The 16,663-nt window shown below is 47.9% G+C and overlaps 1 protein-coding gene across 1 annotated transcript; it reads left to right on the top strand.

The window, feature by feature from the left end:
- Positions 1-884: 884 nt before the first annotated feature.
- Positions 885-10,006, top strand: LOC125327318 (acyl-CoA (8-3)-desaturase-like). The gene is made up of 12 exons (XM_048306748.1): positions 885-1,117; positions 3,134-3,244; positions 3,518-3,715; positions 4,480-4,581; positions 4,713-4,841; positions 6,000-6,060; positions 6,168-6,244; positions 6,731-6,828; positions 7,148-7,244; positions 7,449-7,528; positions 7,912-8,037; positions 8,248-10,006. Exons 1-12 carry the CDS (start codon positions 920-922, stop codon positions 8,297-8,299), a joined length of 1,329 nt encoding a protein of 442 aa, XP_048162705.1. The 5' UTR covers positions 885-919; the 3' UTR covers positions 8,300-10,006.
- Positions 10,007-16,663: the final 6,657 nt, after the last annotated feature.

The following is a 16,663-nucleotide window of genomic DNA, read 5'->3' as shown; positions in this document are numbered from 1 at the left end:
GATCTGCTGGAAAGGGGAAGCAGAACAAAGGGCAGGGAAGATAAGTCACAATCAGCCCAGAAATAAGGAGAAACAGGTTGTAAAAGTGGTTCAAAAGAAGGAACTTGAGCGTGGGGAAGGGAAACTCCCTGGAAGGACAGTGGAGCCAGGTGGGGGTCGGTCTGTTCCCCCAGGTAACAAGTGACAGGACAAGAGGAAACAGCCTCAAGTTGTGCCAGGGGAGGTTTTAAGTTGGGTATGAGGGAAAATTGTTGTCAAGGGTTGGCAAGCCCTGGACCAGACTGTCCAGGGCAGTGGTGGAATCAGCTGGGGGGATTTAAAAGCCGTGTGCATGTGACACCTGGGGACACGTTTTCGTCGTGCCCAGCAACAGGACGAGCAGCAAAGGCCATAAATTAAAACTCCACAAGTTTCACCTGAACGTGAGGAACCTGCACATTGAGGACGGCAGGGCACCGGGACAGGCTGCTCAGGGACCTCCGGGAGGGTGTGGCGTCTCGGCGTCTCCCTCTTTGGAGTCTCCAACCCACCTGCATGCACTCCTGTGTCACCTGCTCCAGGTGACCCTGCCTTGCCAGGGGGTTGGGCTGGATGATCTCCAGAACTCCCTTCCAACCCGAACGATCCCGTGATTCTGTGACGGACGGGCTTGGCAGTGCTGGGGGACTCGCTGCTCTCAGCGGGCTTTTCCAAACGAAATGATTCCGGGAAGCATCCCAGCCCGGACAGCCCGAGTTTCCTCCTGTCCCGTGCTGTCCATCCCCGAACACGCCCGCCTCCCGGCCACCCTTCCCGGCCCCGAGGGCGGGCGCACGGCGAGCGCAGCCCAGTGGGCGGGGAGGACCGGGGTGGGCGGGGAGGCCCCGGGGAGGCGGAGCCGGGCCGGGCCGAGCCGAGCCCGGGCGAGGCGATCCCGGCCATGGAGGGCTCGGAGCCCGGCCGGGGGGGGATGCGGCGCTTCACCTGGGAGGAGATCGGGCAGCGGAGCGGGCGGGGGCCGGCGCCGCAGGAGCGCTGGCTGGTGATCCACAGGAAGGTGTACGACATCAGCCACTTCTGCCGGAGACACCCGGGGGGCTCGCGGGTCATCAGCCACTACGCCGGGCAGGACGCCACGGTGAGCGGCCCCGGCAGCCCGGGCAGGCAGGGAGGGATGGATGGATGGATGGATGGATGGATGGATGGATGGATGGATGGATGAGAGCTGAGCGCGGAGGAGGATCCCTCGGGATAGGGACGCGGCAGGGAGCCCGCGTGTGGCACGTTTGGATGCTCGGCTGTGACACCCGCGCGTACGCTGGGAGCCGTGCGCGAGGGAATACACGGAGCGCACGCTCCGCCGGGGATTGTTCGGGATTGTTTGTTACGAGGAAGCGTTGCTGATGGAATGGCTAAAAACCGCTACGGGGGAAGAAAAAAAAGCCAAAACCAACCCAAACCGGTCGGTGATTTCTGCACACGTAGGAATATCGGGAGCTGCCTCCCGTGCGGCGCACGCGGGTGTCGCGGTGGCAGAGCTGTTGTTTGCAAGTGCTGGGGCGCCTTCGCCCTCCTCGAACTTCCCGAACCCAAGAGATGGCACTCGAGCAAAAAATGACTGAAAGTCGTATTTCAGTCACGCAAAAGAAATTAATCATTCCCGTCTCAGTGCCAGGGGCTGTTGCAGAGCGGAGTAAATGCTGTTCGGGTTGGGTGTGGGGTGGTTTTGCCAGTGGTGTTTCCTTCCTTTGTCTGCTTGTGCCTTTTCCATGAATTTCTTCAAATGCGTGTGTTTGGACCCAAGAGTGGGTATGGGGTGTGAATCTACTTCTAGGATGGTGTTGATGGACTGTGTTTCGGTCAGGATGGAATTTGAGATCTCCACGTGCAGATCCCATCGTATGAATATCATTTAAAGCCAAAAATAATAAGTGAATTTGCAACATTTCGTGAGGGCAGGGTGCACACGTGCGTTTTCAAAGCCCCATCACTGGCACAGGTTGCCCGGAAAAGTGGTGGAGCCCCATCCCTGCGAATGTTCCAGGCCAGGTTGGATGGAGCGTGGAGCAGCCTGGGCTAGTGGAAGGTGTCCGTGGCAGGGGGGAAAGAGATGAGCTTTGAAGGGCCTTTCCCACCCAAACATTCTGTGTTCCTGTGACCAGAAAAGGGTTAGCCCATGGTGTGAGCCGGGCTGGATGGTGGGATTGCAGCCAGCTGCATTCTTTAGGTGATGATATCAGTGCCACTGCCGGCTGCAGTTGAACTGCTGACCGCTCAGAAACCCCTGCCAAGTTTTATTTTTCCAGTGGTTTTGTCCCCGGGGATCAAAAGAATGAGACTCCTCAAAACCGGGGGAAAATGGGAAGTAAAGGAAGAACTTCCCTGGTTTACTGTGTGATTTCTAGAAGGTGCAGTCAGCCATCCCCTGACCCCCTGCAAGCTGGGATTGCACTCCCAGGTTGTACAACCTCCATGGAAAGGATTGGTTTAAGTGTGTGGTACCATCCTCCCCTGCTCTGCCCACATACTCCTCCCCGTTTTTTCCCCCCTTTTCCAATGAGAAAATGCAAGTGCTGGGTCCCCTCTCTCCTTCCCTCCTTTATTCAGTGACCCTGAGCAGGGAGGATGCTACAGCTGACCCAGAGCTGGCAACATCAGCCAGTTTTTTAACCCCTTTCCTGACCAGAGATCTTTTAAAAGCACATTTTATTTTAAAAGCACACAATGATGGCCTAGTAATTATAGTGATAAGCAATGCATGGTGCAGGAATCTTCCAAACTGATGCCCAGCAAGCAAATACTGTCCCAGAAAATTAAAAACGCCCCACATCCTTAGGCTGAGGGAGATTGTCAAAATATGCTAATTTGGGCATCAGGACAGAAATGTGGAAAAGGAGGTAAGTGGGAGATCAGGAATTAGATGCCAAAGTGCCCAGGGAATTTGTAATTTAAATACAGGGACAGAATCTGTGGTGATAACAGCCACTCGTGGGTTTTTTCACCTGCTTGCCATGGAGATTGACATTACATTTAAATAATAAAAGTAACTGATTTCCCTAACAGGGATCTTTTGAATGGTCCAGCATGTCATGGAATAGATTTCTTTTGCTGCCACCTGGTTTTCCTCCATCCTGTTCCTCTGTCTGTGTTTCAGGATCCTTTCATTGCTTTTCATCTTGACAAGGCACTGGTAAGGAAGTACATGAGCCCTCTCCTGATTGGGGAACTGGCACCAGATCAGCCCAGCTTTGAGCCCAGCAAGAATGTAAGTGCTTAAAAACTTGGTATTTGGGGTGAAATTGCACTGTTTAACTTCTCCTACTGGCAGACAAAATTCCCTGTACCTAACATCTTAGAATCTCCTGGAATCACTCTCGGCTGAAGCTCCATTTCGTGTCATCATTTGTAGTTTTAGCAAAGATTTGTCTCCAGGTGACCCTCAGCTTTCCCCCTTTTCATCCCTGAGAGGGAAAACTATGCTCCTCTTCGTGTTCTGAGGTGTTTTCCAACCAGTGGATGCTTTTGGGTGTCCTCACAGAAAAAGCTGGTGGAAGATTTCCGTGAGCTCCGTGCGACCGTGGAGAAGATGGGGCTTCTCCAGCCCAATCACGCCTTTTTCTTCCTCTATCTCTGCCACATCTTGGTGCTGGATGTTGCAGCCTGGCTCATCATCTGGTATTTTGGAGCATCCTTGGTGCCTTTCCTCTTCTCTGCAGTGCTTCTGGGCACTGTCCAGGTGAGCAACTACATATAATAAGCCTTGGAAAGCCAAACTTGGGGCTTAGGTGCTCGTTGCCGTAAGCAGGGGAGAAATTTTATCATCATGGGCTTCCCCAAATCCTGCTTCTCTCTGGATTCCCCCAAAAGGGCAAAACTACACATGCTGCTGTGGTAGAGCAGGCTTTGCCTCGCTTTTCCCTCCCCATGTTCCATCAAAGCCTTCCTTATTCCAGCCTTCCCCACACCATGAAAGCCATGCCCTGCTCCTGAGCTCCGCGGTGCCAGAACTCCAAGGCTGTGTGCAGGGGCCAAGCCACCGTGTTCCCATGGGAACTTGCAGGGAGTTAGAGGAGAGGGCAGAGCAGCTCTCAAAGCCCCAGCTATTCCTCCCGTGGCCAGCCGATCCCCTTGGAATTACAAGTACTCAGAGGAGGCAGCAGCAAGCTGCTCCTTAAAGGAGACTTTGTTGCCGATTTCAGAGCAGTTTTGTGAGGGAATAAATGCTGGTTCTCAGCTCCATGGCCGTTTTTTTCCCATTATTTTTTCTTTCCTTCCTCATGGAAACAACGGTCCAGGACTAAAAGTCATTAGGCAGAGTCTGGAGTGCAGTGGTGTGTAGTGAAAAAGGAGAGTTTGGATTGGGACCTGGCAGTGGAAGTGCTCTTGCTATCCAGGGATACATTGTGAGGAGCGTGGGAGTGGGAGAAGAAAGCCCTTTTCAGTCACAGATCCTCCAGGCAGTTCTTTTTCCCAGCAGCACTGTTGTTTTCTTAATTCCAGGCCCAGGCTGGCTGGCTCCAGCATGATTTTGGACACCTGTCAGTCTTCAGCAAGTCCAGGTGGAACCACTGGGTGCACAAGTTCGTCATCGGCCATCTCAAGGTGGACACTGGGTGTGGGGAGGGGCTGCCAGAGCCCTGCTCTGCAGCCAGAACCAATCCCAGGATAAGGAGAGAACTAAGGGCAGAAGATCCACCTTCTTCACGGCATTTTCTTCTCCTCCCTTCCCACAGGGAGCCCCAGCCAGTTGGTGGAATCACCTCCACTTCCAGCACCACGCCAAACCCAACTGCTTCCGGAAGGATCCCGATGTCAACATGCACCCCTTGTTCTTTGCTTTGGGGAAAACCCTCTCTGTGGAGGTGAGACCTGAGGGAAGCTGGGAGGCAGCAGCAGGAGGGCTCAAATTTGGGAAGCTGCAGAGAGCTTGGAGACTGGACACCAATTAGTTTGATTTTATATAGTGCTGCTTTGCCTTCCACTAGTCCTAATATTCCTCAGTAACATTCTAGTAATTCTGAGATCTTTAGGTTCTTAAAATCTCACTCAAAGTTATTTTTGCAGTGTTGGGAGATAAGAATGAAATATTTGCCATGATTACAAGTTCCTATTTCCCTTGATGAGACACTTGCAGTTTTATGAAGATCAGAATTACAAGCTGTTCTCTTTTACCAAGATCAGTGTGACTAACTGTAGTGATCTGGGGATGGAAGCAGCAGGTGACAAGCCAGGGCTGCCTGGAGCTCTTACAATTCCTGATCAAAGAAGCTATTTTGGTGGTCTCAGCCTGGCAGTGGGTGTCAGAGTGGCTCCCATCTAGAGTCCAGCTCTATTTCTGGTACAGCTGTGAAAGTTAATTGAGTGGCTTTAGCATTTGCTGTCCTTTAAAAAAAAGTTATGTACATTTGTAGTGTCACTTTAAACGCTCTGATTTGCATTGAAATTAAGGGATGGGCTGTTGGGAATTAGTTTGAACATGTACAGGGATATAATGGCATTCCTCAAGGAAGCCAGTGGCTTGATCTGTTATGTTTATACAGCAAACACTGAAAAATGAGCAGCCTCAGAGGGAAGATGATCTGTTCACCGTCATTCCTGTGGACACAGTTTCATGTCTAGATGCTCATTTCTCTGTTTCCCAGACTAATTGCAAGGAGGTGGGAGTTCCACACACCATCATCTTTACTAACAGTATCATAACAGTACCATAGCTTGGGGGTTTTTTTTGATTCTGAAGCTCTGCTTTGTCAGCAAACTGTTTGTGTGGGTTTCAATTTCAGCATTTTTAGGCAGCTTGTGCCCTCTGTAGGGGCAGAGCTTCCTGTGCAGGTCACTGCGTGTGTGTGTGCATGCAAGGCACTGCCCAGCCCCTCCTGCACCCAGGGCAGGGTGAAAACTCATCCAGGCTGAGGTTCCAGGGGATGGTGGATGCTGGCTTGGTTGGACTGGACATCTGCTGGAAGTTTAGGAGTGCGTGCACAGGTGTCTTCAGGGCCTGAGTAATTTGTGTATTTTAACAGCTTGGTGTGCAGAAGAAGAAATTCATGCCGTACAACCACCAGCACAAGTACTTCTTCATCAGTGAGTAACCTCCCCCTCTGCAGTTCCATGGGCAGCAGTCACTCTGCCCCTTTTCCCACCCCATCCCATCCTGTTGGGATAATTCATGGCTCTGTTTGTCCCTCCAGTCGGTCCCCCGGCGCTGGTGCCCCTTTACTTCCAGTGGTACATCTTCTACTTCGCTGTGCAGCGGAAGCAGTGGGTGGTGAGTCAGCTCCACGGGGCCAGGGGGGGCTTCTCCTGGGTTTGGGGATGAATTCCAGTGCCAGATTTACTGGGAGGAACTCTGGGGTTGTGTGTGTCTCTCTGCAGCAAAGGATGTGGGTGTAGATTTGGGAAAAGGTGCTTGCTGAAGGGCCTTTTTCTGTGGAAGATCCACGAGGTAACAAAAATGTTCTCTGGTGTTCTGGGCTTTGGTTTTCTCACTGCTTGGTTCCTCTTTAGATCCAGAGGTTAACATGGTGCTTTAGAGTGTGTCCTGTCTGCTGTTTGCCCTCTGCTGGGCTCATGGAACCAGGGTAATTCCTGAGCACAGGAATGGCTTGTGCCAGGTTGCTTTGTGATGAGGCTGGGGAGGAAAAATCAATCAGTAGAAGTTCCTGAGGGAGGTTTTAAAGGAAGGAATGGTAAATTCAGAACCCAGAAATTCTTCTTCTTCTTAATGAAGTTTTCTCTGTCCCTTTTGCTACAGGATCTGGCCTGGATGATGTCCTTCTACATCCGATTCTTCCTCACCTACTTGCCCTTCCTGGGGGTGAAGGGTACCCTGGGGCTCCACCTGTTAGTCAGGTATCATCCAGCTTGTAATTCCAACATTTTCTCTGCCCACTTTATATCAATCCTTTGTGTCAGCTTTTCTCCAGCCTCCTGGTTATTTTTCTCATCACTCCCTGTTGTTCTCTCTCCCGATACTTTCAGTGGGGCAGGGGTGGTTTCCTGTCAGGCTGCAGGAGGTGGAAGTTGTGTGTAGGTCTGATCTGATCAGATGTTTGGGGCTCCTGGTGTTCACTTTGTCAGGCAACAACCAACTGGTGTGTGCACAAGTGTTGTGTAGTGGCTTGTTGCATCGTGGGTGTGTGGTCTGTGATGGGTTTTTGTGTTTGCACAGGTTTATAGAGAGCAACTGGTTTGTCTGGGTCACACAAATGAATCACATCCCCATGCACATCGATTACGATAAGAACGTGGACTGGTTCTCTACCCAGGTGAGACCTTATTGATGGAGCTCTGTGACAGTTCTGGGCATGCAAAGTCCATCTGTCTTAGCCTGGCCACCCTGTGTTGGCTGGAAATAACTGCTGGAGCTGTTGTGTCCAGCCAGAATTCCTGTGGGGATGAGAAACCTGTGTTTGAGAAGGGGCATTGCTAAAATAACACTTAAAACAGGACTTCTTTATTTTATCTCTCAGCTCCAGGCAACCTGCAACGTTCATCAGTCCTTCTTCAATGACTGGTTCAGTGGCCACCTGAACTTCCAGATCGAGCACCAGTGAGTGGAAACAGGGGTTGGGAATAGTTCCAAGGAGTGCTAGTTACACCAGGGCTGAAGAGCCTGCAAGGTCCCTCTGTCAGCTGAGACAAGAACAAAAGATAACGTGGGTTCATTTTGTGCTCTTTGTGTGAGGATGGAACGGGAACTCGGAAAAGAAAATTTCTGGAGCACCAGCAGCACTTCAGATCTGAGTTGCTTGGCACAGGGGTGGGAATTCCCAGCACAGACACTGAAGGGACACGAGAGGGACCATCACAGAGCTGCCATGGCTGTGGCACAAGGGGAGCTTGGGGCACTCCCAGAATTAGGCACAGCAGAGGGGCCGGAATTCCGTGCGGTGCTGATGGATGCCATTGAATCACCGTCTCCTTTTCCCACAGCCTTTTCCCTACAATGCCACGGCACAACTACTGGAAGGTGGCCCCTCTGGTGAAGTCCCTGTGTGCCAAGCATGGCATTGAGTACCAGTGCAAGCCTCTGCTCACGGCCTTCGCAGACATCGTGCAGTGAGTACTGACCCACTGCGTTCCCAAGCCTAGGGTTTTCCAGTGCTGTGGAAGAAATGAGAGGGACGTGGAAGGGGAGGGGAAGCCTCTAAAGGTCCCTTCTGACCCAGACCACTCCATGATCTCCTTTGCTTCGTCTGTAGATGGGAATTCTCCCCACGAGGCTCTGGATGGAACATGGGGTTCATTCCCTTGTTTCTCTCTTGGCAGCTCTTTGAAAGATTCGGGGGAGCTCTGGCTCGATGCCTATCTACATAAATAAGCAGCAGTGGATCCCTGCAGAGGAATTCCCCAGCCTCGCTGCCTCCTGTGGTGGTCACCCTGAAGATCCTGCACTGAGGAGAGCTGGCTAAGCCAGAGGTGGGGAGGTGGTGCCGCTTAATTCCATGGATGAATGTAATTAATATGAATGTTCCTTTTTTTTTTTTTTTTAAGATGTACTCTTAATTTTTTTTTGTGCTTCTTTCATTCCTCTTCTCTGGTGTTGAGTTCTGGGGAAAAGCTGGATGGAGGAGGTTGTGTCCCACCGAGCTGGGGTGAGCTTTGGGACTGGGAACAGATTCCTTTCCATCTGCTGATCCTTCATTTGCTGAGTATATAGGAGGAAAGCTTCTTATCTAACATAGGCTTTTTGGTGGTGGCTCTTGTTGTGAGTGTAGTAAGAAAGTAGGGACAGCATGAAATCAAGGAATGTGGGAAGTAGGGAAATGTGGAAACTCTAGGGAATGGGGTAGGTTCAGTATTTTCAACTCCCTGTTTGTGATAGGGAGCTCCCAGACCAATTTGTACATTACATGGGTGAGGTGGGGAGGTGCAGGCAGCAGTTCTCTAGGAGCAGGATCTAGTTAGAGCTCTACCTGAGGTAGGGAAACAGGAAAGTGGAAGTTTTTCCACATGCTGTATTCTGTGGGAATGCTGCCCTGCACATCTCCTCTGGAAGCCTCTGGGTTATTTGTCCACTGGTGACATTCCGTGGGGGATCTGCAAGTGGTTTCCACAGTGCCAGACTTTGAAGTGTTATGAAGCCATTACTGAGAGTCAGAAGAGAGAGCAACCTGTCACATCCATTCTCAGGATCCCTACAAGGGTGACTAAGGAAGCAAAAGCATTCCAGGCCAGGTTGGATGGGGCTTGGAGCAACCTGGTGTAGTGGAATACAGTAAACCAGGGCAGGGGGTGGATGAACTGAGCTTTAAGGTCCCTTCCAACCCAAACTGTTCTACAGTGGTTCTGTGTGAAGGGTGAACATAATCACACTGTGATTGCCTGAAGCTTTGGGTTTTTTTGAACCTCTGGGTGATTTGTTGCAAGGAGAGAATTCCTGACTCCTGGCCCATGGAGAGTGAGGCATTCCTGCCTGAGCTGCACACAAATCTAAGGAAGTTAGAAAGCTGTTGGGGGCCAGAGTGCTGTTTAAAAGTGTTTAACTTTTCATTCAGCTGCATATCCACAGGCACACCTCAGCCAAAACATTGCTGGTCTCCATCTCTTTGATGATGTGCCTTCCAAACACACCCCAGTCCTGTGGGATTTTTTGGAATAGTCTTGCTGCCTTTCGTGGGAGTCTTTTAATTTACTGCCCCAGCATTACAGATGCCAAACCAGGGTGGAGCATCTGCCACATTACTAAAGAAGATGCTCCATCACCCTGGTCCCCCAGGGACAGGTGGATTAGTATCCAGAAAGGATGGGTTGATTTTGAGTAATTTTTTCCATCCAACATCCAAAATGAGCATGAGGTGTTGAGAGAATGGAAGGAATGCATCTTCCCAGGCCAAGAGTGTTAAGCACAGGATAGAAGTGTAATGGGAATAATAAAACAATCGTTAAATACCTGTTGATTAAGACCATAAAGAAAGTGGGCCTTAGTTATTGTTTTACCTTGTTTTTTTCCTGCTCCATTTCTTTCCCTCTTAATTACAACTGTGGATGGAGGAAAGTCTATTAATAAAATTCCTTATCTTACCAATTTTTGCTGTCATCAGAGTAAAATACATCTGTGCAAGAGGCTTCACACTGTGAAAGGTGGAACAAATTTTGCCTGTCCACAGCTGCAGAGAGAGAACCATCATAAACCTCTTTCTCCAGAATGTGCTTCTCCTGTGTTTTCTCTGCCACAATAAAGAGGAAACATCCACAATGCAATAAACCAAATTCCTGGATAACCAGGAAAAACAACACAGATGGGCAGATTCACAATCCTGAAGGGTAAGACTGAAAGGGGACCTGACTCAGCATAACCAGATATGAATGTGCTGAGTTTGCTGGAAGTTTTCCAGCCTCGAGAAGAGTTCTCCAGAGAGTTTTTTCCAGGCTCAAGATATACACTGAAATACACCTTCTTGGAAGAACACCAGCCCCAACTTCGCCATCTAGTGGAAACCCTTTAGCCTTAAAAGAGGAACCTGAGCGTTGTGGAATAGCCACAGGGTGGCAGTCAGACATCAGAAGGGGAGGAGGACATCCCAGAAGATCAGAAGGGAAGGATCCGGTCATGAGAGAGTTGGCAAGGGCATGGAGTGACAGGACAAGGGGAAATGGCTTCAAACTGAAAGAAGGGGAGGTTTAGATGGGATATTGGGAAGAAATTCTTCCCTGTGAGAGTGGGGAGGCCCTGGCACAGGGTGCCCAGAGAAGCTGTGGCTGCCCCATCCCTGGAAGTGTCCAAGGCCAGGCTGGATGGGGCTTGGAGCAACCTGGGCTAGTGGAAGGTGTCCCTGCCCATGGCAGGTGGAAGAGGATATAGTTCCTGAAGATGTCAGAGGTTCACAAGGCTTTGAAGGTGATCCAGTTAAGTGGAACATCATCGGACAAAGAGGTGGCTCCAACCTGGAATAAATCACTTTTTCCAGATCAGGAAGGAACATCTTCTGCAATGGAGCAGCTGGAATTATCAAAATGTCAGGGGGATGTTCAGACAGTTAAGGGTGATGGGGCAGCTGAAAGAGGAAGATGCTGTAGTTTTCCACTTCCCAACACCCACTCACTTGGACTCGTTAATGGTGCGGATTTGTAGTCCTTGCCCAACTTGTGGATGTGTTTGCATCCACTACCCAAATTCCTGAAGAGGGGATTGGCATTCTTTATGGAATTCTCCCCACCTTTAGAAAAGCATGAGGAATCAAGCTGGTTGTAGATCCACACAGGATAGATGGTGAATGCAGCCGAGTCACTCATAAATGGGAGGATTTGCTGCTTCCCAAGATTCTCTTATAAGGAATATAAAAGAGATTTCCTAACAGGTCAGCTGTAGAGGACAAGTGCAGTAGTGCAACGCTGCTCATGGGTGGGAAGGAAAGAGGATCACACTGGAAGAGGTTTCTCTGTGATTTGCATCTTCTGCAGGGACTGGTATTAAGTGTCGAGAAAATGGGGAGGAATTTCCACCAGGAAAAGTTTTGAAACAGCAGCAAGAAATTATACACCCATGACAGCTTATATGACATGCTGGTTGTGATGGTGCCCCTTAGGCAAAATTTCCAAAGGTCTGACTGATCCATAGTAATCTCCCTTGGCTTTGCTCACAAGAACCACCCTGGCCTTTTGATTTTTGCAGCTCATCATTTAGGCTCTTGTCAGTTTGGTGATTCTTTTTTGTGAGAGGATAAAATTGTCAGAGCTCCCTGAGCCCAATAAAAGAAGAAGCAGTGACTTGATCATAAAACAAGAAGTTTTTGAGCAGAGAATACTTCAATCTGTCAGTAATAAAGAAATATTCAGCAGCTGAAGTGTGGATCAATAGCAGTTCAAGATACAGGGTAAGTGCAAATTCTTAGCACCAAAGTTAATTAGTGCAATTAGCAGGAGTGGTGGTAGATTGTCCTCAAAGGGAAATACAAAAATTCAAGAATAACTCAATTTTCTAGATGATAACTCCTTGTATAATGTTTGCTTTGACTCAGGAAGAGATGAGGGCAGCCCTGTGGGCAGTATTATCCTAATTAGGTCACCTCCTGCATAATGGACCTTTTGGGATGAACACTGAACCATCATTTAGCTGCAGACCAAGATAGAATGATAACTTCTTCTGGCAAGAAGGGATGCCAGTGTTCTAACAAGTGAGCCTGAATTCCTTTCCAGGATCCTCCCCCAGTCAGTTAGGAAAAAGAAACAAGGTGAGGTAAGAAATGCTGGATGCTGCCCAAGTAAAATGACTGCAATGAGCTCAGGTTTTGACTTTTTTTTTTGTTTTATTCCCTCTTCTCCCCTCATCCAGGAGGAAGATCAGAAACATGTGAGGCTAGAAAGCCACAGATATTTCTGTCTTCAGCAAATATTCCGAAGTTACCAAAATAAAGGAATAAGTATGAACTTACAGGACTTAAATCCCTAGCAAAGAAGGGAGAAACAAACTCATGAGACCATTTTGGAGGGATGAGGGACAACCTGTGAGGCAGATTGGGAATGTAAAGAATAGTGAAAAGGGCATGGAACTACGAGTTAAGAGTTGCTAAAGTGTTAAAGAAAAATTAAATTTTGGAAAAGAAAACAAGTAGCAAAATACAAAAACTACGAGTGGTGCCCTTGTGGGCAGGGTAGGATGTAGAAGTTTAAGAATGAGGGACATCTCTGAGGCAAAATGTTTACGTTGCCCTAAGAATATTACCCCAAAACAGGTGGCTGAGGAAGGACAGAGGCAGATGGTGAAGGCCAGGGAAGGAATTGTGGCCAAATCTTGCTGCAGGCTGTGCCACATTTATTGCAGAGGTTGAAGGCGGCCCAGGGCCCACGGGAAGGCCAGACGGAGGAAGGTGCTCTGTGTGGAGGCTGTGGAACCACAGTGGGTGTTTGAATCCTGGCTTAGGCCACTTTGTTCCAAATTAGGGTCGCACAAGCCACATATTAAACAAACTTTCAAGCATGGGCACCTTTTGTGGAGTTTTTCTTCTGTGGATGCCCAATTTCAGGCAGGCAGAGCATTTAGGAATTTGTCAGCAGTGGATGCTCTGCACTGGGCACAGAAAATGCAACAAAAATGCTGCCTGGTCTGAAAAAAACAACCCCAAATATGCAGCAGTGAGAAAACAAAATGGGTTTGTTACAGGCATTTAACAATTTTATCTTGGATCATGTTGTGTCTTTGTAACAATACAGAGCACTTGAGAGAGGAGAATTACAGAATTTATAACTTTAGATCAGCTTAATTTAGATCTTAAAGCCACAAAAGAGCCCCTGGGATTCTGACTTCCATGAAGCTGAAGGGTGCAAAGGGTTTATTTCTTAGGAATTGCAAAAAAATGTATATAATATATGTTTTAATGCAATTTATTGTTCTGTGGGGAGTTTTAGACGAGAAGGTTCACAGGGCTTATGACAGAGCCTAATTTTGGCCCTCATTCTAATTAACAGGCCCTTCATTTTGGGTTTTTACTGTTTATCCATAAAATGTAACCCAAAGCTGGGAGGGAGAGCATGACTTTTCACAAGTGGTTTTTTTTTCTCTTTTGCAAAGGATGTGAAGATTGCTTTCACAGAGAAAAAAAAATAAGTGAATTTGCTATTGATATCTGGATTAAGGAATGAAACAAAATTAATGACGATTTTATATATCTGAGCAAACGAAACCTCTCAAGGCAGGGTCTTCATTGCAAACTTGACTCCATCCATGAAAAAAACCCTTGGTTTTGCTTTAGGTTTCTCTTCCCATTTCATGGCAGATGATATTCCTGATAAATAGCTCCATCTGAGATGCAGGGTGGTGTCTCATTAACCCAGAATATACTAAAAAAGGGAAAACCTGGTCCTTTTCTCTTCCTGGTGCCTTTTAATGCTTTTATCAAGCAATCAATTACTGGAATTTTTCTTCCTTTCCAAAACAAAATTTTGCCAACTGCAAAAGTTTTTGTCTGTTGAAAAGATTGAGAAGATCTTTCTGAATGCAGCCTTTTCCTGAATTATGGATTCCTCATTAAGTTTTGTGCTGGAAATAAAATAATTTTAATTATTTCTATTTCCTGGCTGTGTTTGGGAAGAGGCACATCATAGTCACAGAAGAGGGAGTCTTGAAAAGGAGTCCATGAAATCCAGGAAGAAAAACAGGCTTTATGCACAGAAACCTGTGTGTTGACTGTGGATGGATGCAGGTAATTTCCCTGGAGCCACTGTAGGGCAGAGCATCCCTGAGCCCTCCACAAAGGGCTCAGCATGCTGTGAGCTCCATTCCAGCGTCCCTTGAGGACAAACTCTTCGAAGTGAAGTTATTTTCTATAAATTAGGTGCTACCTTCCTCCTGATGCAGAGACATTTCAGATCAGCTCTGCTTCCAGAGGGAAGTGCAGATGTACTTGTAGATGCTGATCCAAGGTCACACTTTTCCAGCTTTCGCCACTGTTGACACCTAATTCTGGAGCCCTGCTCAACCCACAATTGTCTATCTTCTATCTAGCAACTCTGGTGAGACTCTAAACTTTGTAAAGTAGCGATTCACCAGCCAGTTTTTCCCAGGAGCCTCACCTGGGAGATGTTCCCACGTGGGAGGCTCCATGAAAACCCTGTAGAAAAAATCCTGTAAGACAAATTTACTCAGAACTTAAAGATCCTCTCTGGAGAAGAAGATTTTCTTAGAAACAATATTGTAGGATCATTGATGCTGGAAAAACCTCTAAGGTCATCAACCACTTCCAAGATGCTCCGGGCTATCTCAGTACCAGATCTATTTCTGGACCATTTATCTCCAGTGGCTTAAGTGTGAGCTGCATTTATGTGACGGGGGATAAAAGCATTGAGGCAGCAACTGCCAGCTGAGCAGTCACGTAGTGTCCTTGTGGAAATCTGGGAAATTGTGTCAAGTGCCTGTGCAAGGAGCCTCGGAGTCACAGGAGCAGGGCTGTGGAGTAGCTCTGTGCACGTGTACCAGCTCCCGGGAACGCAGGACAGGCGTTTTGGCAGGTGTGTGGGCAGTGGTTGCAGAACACCAAGTGTGGTGTAAATGTACTTTAACAGGTTTCTCAATCGTTTCTCTGGGTGAGCAGGACTGTGCCTTTCACTGTCTGAGCTTTTCCGTGTGCCTCTGGAATCTGTTTGGTGACATGGATAATACAGGCAGAGGCAGCTTCTGCTTTCACATTGGAAAGGGATTTTCATTTAATAGAATATCAGTGGGCGTTACGGGCCCCTCTGGATGGGATCTGATGCTAAATAAATTCAGACAATAAATATTTGTACATGCTGTCAATACAGAGGACAATCATCTTAGAGTTCCCAAACTTAATTCCACCAATTTGGGGGATGCTGGCACCCACAGTGTTAGCAGTGGAAGTCACAGCTGCTGACTTTGGGTGCAGGCAGAGACACCCCACGTTTGTTCACTCCAATACATTCCTGGCTCGTTATCCTGCAGCTCCTCGTAGACCAAAACCAAACCCCACATTTTTATCTCCTCCTTTTCAAGTAGCTGCTAGATTTCCAAGTGTGAATATAGGGAAGGGGGGGGTTTTTTGTACTTTGAGCCAGCTATGGAGTAACTTGGTATTTTCACGTGTGCACAAAACCCCACATCTGGGGGAAATTGCGCAAACTGTTGCATATTTCATTGCCACCACCTCAAGTACTGAACATTGATTTAGGTAAGACTCTGCACACATACATAGAACATGAACACGGACACTCTCAGCTCTTATTTAGAGCAAGATAAAGAGTTACAAAATACAGTGTGACAGCAGGGTAGAAATTATCCCTCCCATTCTTTTATCACTGTCTTCTGATGAATACCAGCAGTCACATTTCTCTTTTACTTTGGGTGGTTCACCAATTGCCACATGTCAGGGACTTTTAAATGGCGGCTTGGGGCTTGACTGATTAATTTGCAAGATGTTACATGATTTGAAGAATTAGAATTGCATCATTTGGAGTTCTGTGTCAGCCAGAAAACTGCCCACTCTGTGCAGGCAGACAGGGAAAATGCCTCATTCTGCTGAGGTGCCTTGGTCGAGAAAGTAGTTTGGCTTTTTTATCTGTCTTTATCTTTCTTTCTGTCCTGCCTTAAGTCTGCAGCTTCAGCTGAGTGTTTTCAGTCCTTCTCAGAACTGGGAGCTCACACAACAACCTGTTTTCTTGGAATCCCAGTGTGTGAATTGTCTGGGAAACTCACTGTCACAAGAGATAGTTTACACCGGCAGCTGGGCAGGCTTCAGGCAGGGACTGGGCATCACTGCAGGCCACATTTGGGGTTATAGACCTAAGAAATTCAGAAACATAAATAGAAAGTTTGGGACAAGGGGGAAAACTCAGGATTTAGCTCAGTATTGCATTACAGAGGGGTATGATGGAAATACCCCATCTGTACCACCCCACGTCTGCCTGCTGCTTTTACCTTCCTCAGAAGCACCCAGGGCTTGGAATTTTGTGTTAAAAAAACCCAACCAAGATTAAGACACTGCTAAATCTCAAGTAGGGCAATGTTTCATATATATTGCTTAGATTTGTCTGCAAAGTTGATGTGAGTTCATAGAAAACTTGGCATTGCCTTAGCTGAGAACTCTTTACCTCTTTATTGCACAGCAGATCTTCACAGTATCAGGGATGCTTAGACTTGGTCTCTGCAAGAGTAGTGTTTAAGTAAAGTTAATTATGTCAACATTGCCTTTAAGCATGGTTTTATGAATCTACAGCCAAACTTGGTGTTAAC

Source organism: Corvus hawaiiensis, chromosome 6, assembly GCF_020740725.1.
Source record: "Corvus hawaiiensis isolate bCorHaw1 chromosome 6, bCorHaw1.pri.cur, whole genome shotgun sequence".
Taxonomy (NCBI): Eukaryota; Metazoa; Chordata; class Aves; order Passeriformes; family Corvidae; genus Corvus; species Corvus hawaiiensis.
The sequence above is the reverse complement of the archived record's forward strand: the minus strand, read 5'-3'. Positions and strand labels throughout refer to the sequence as shown.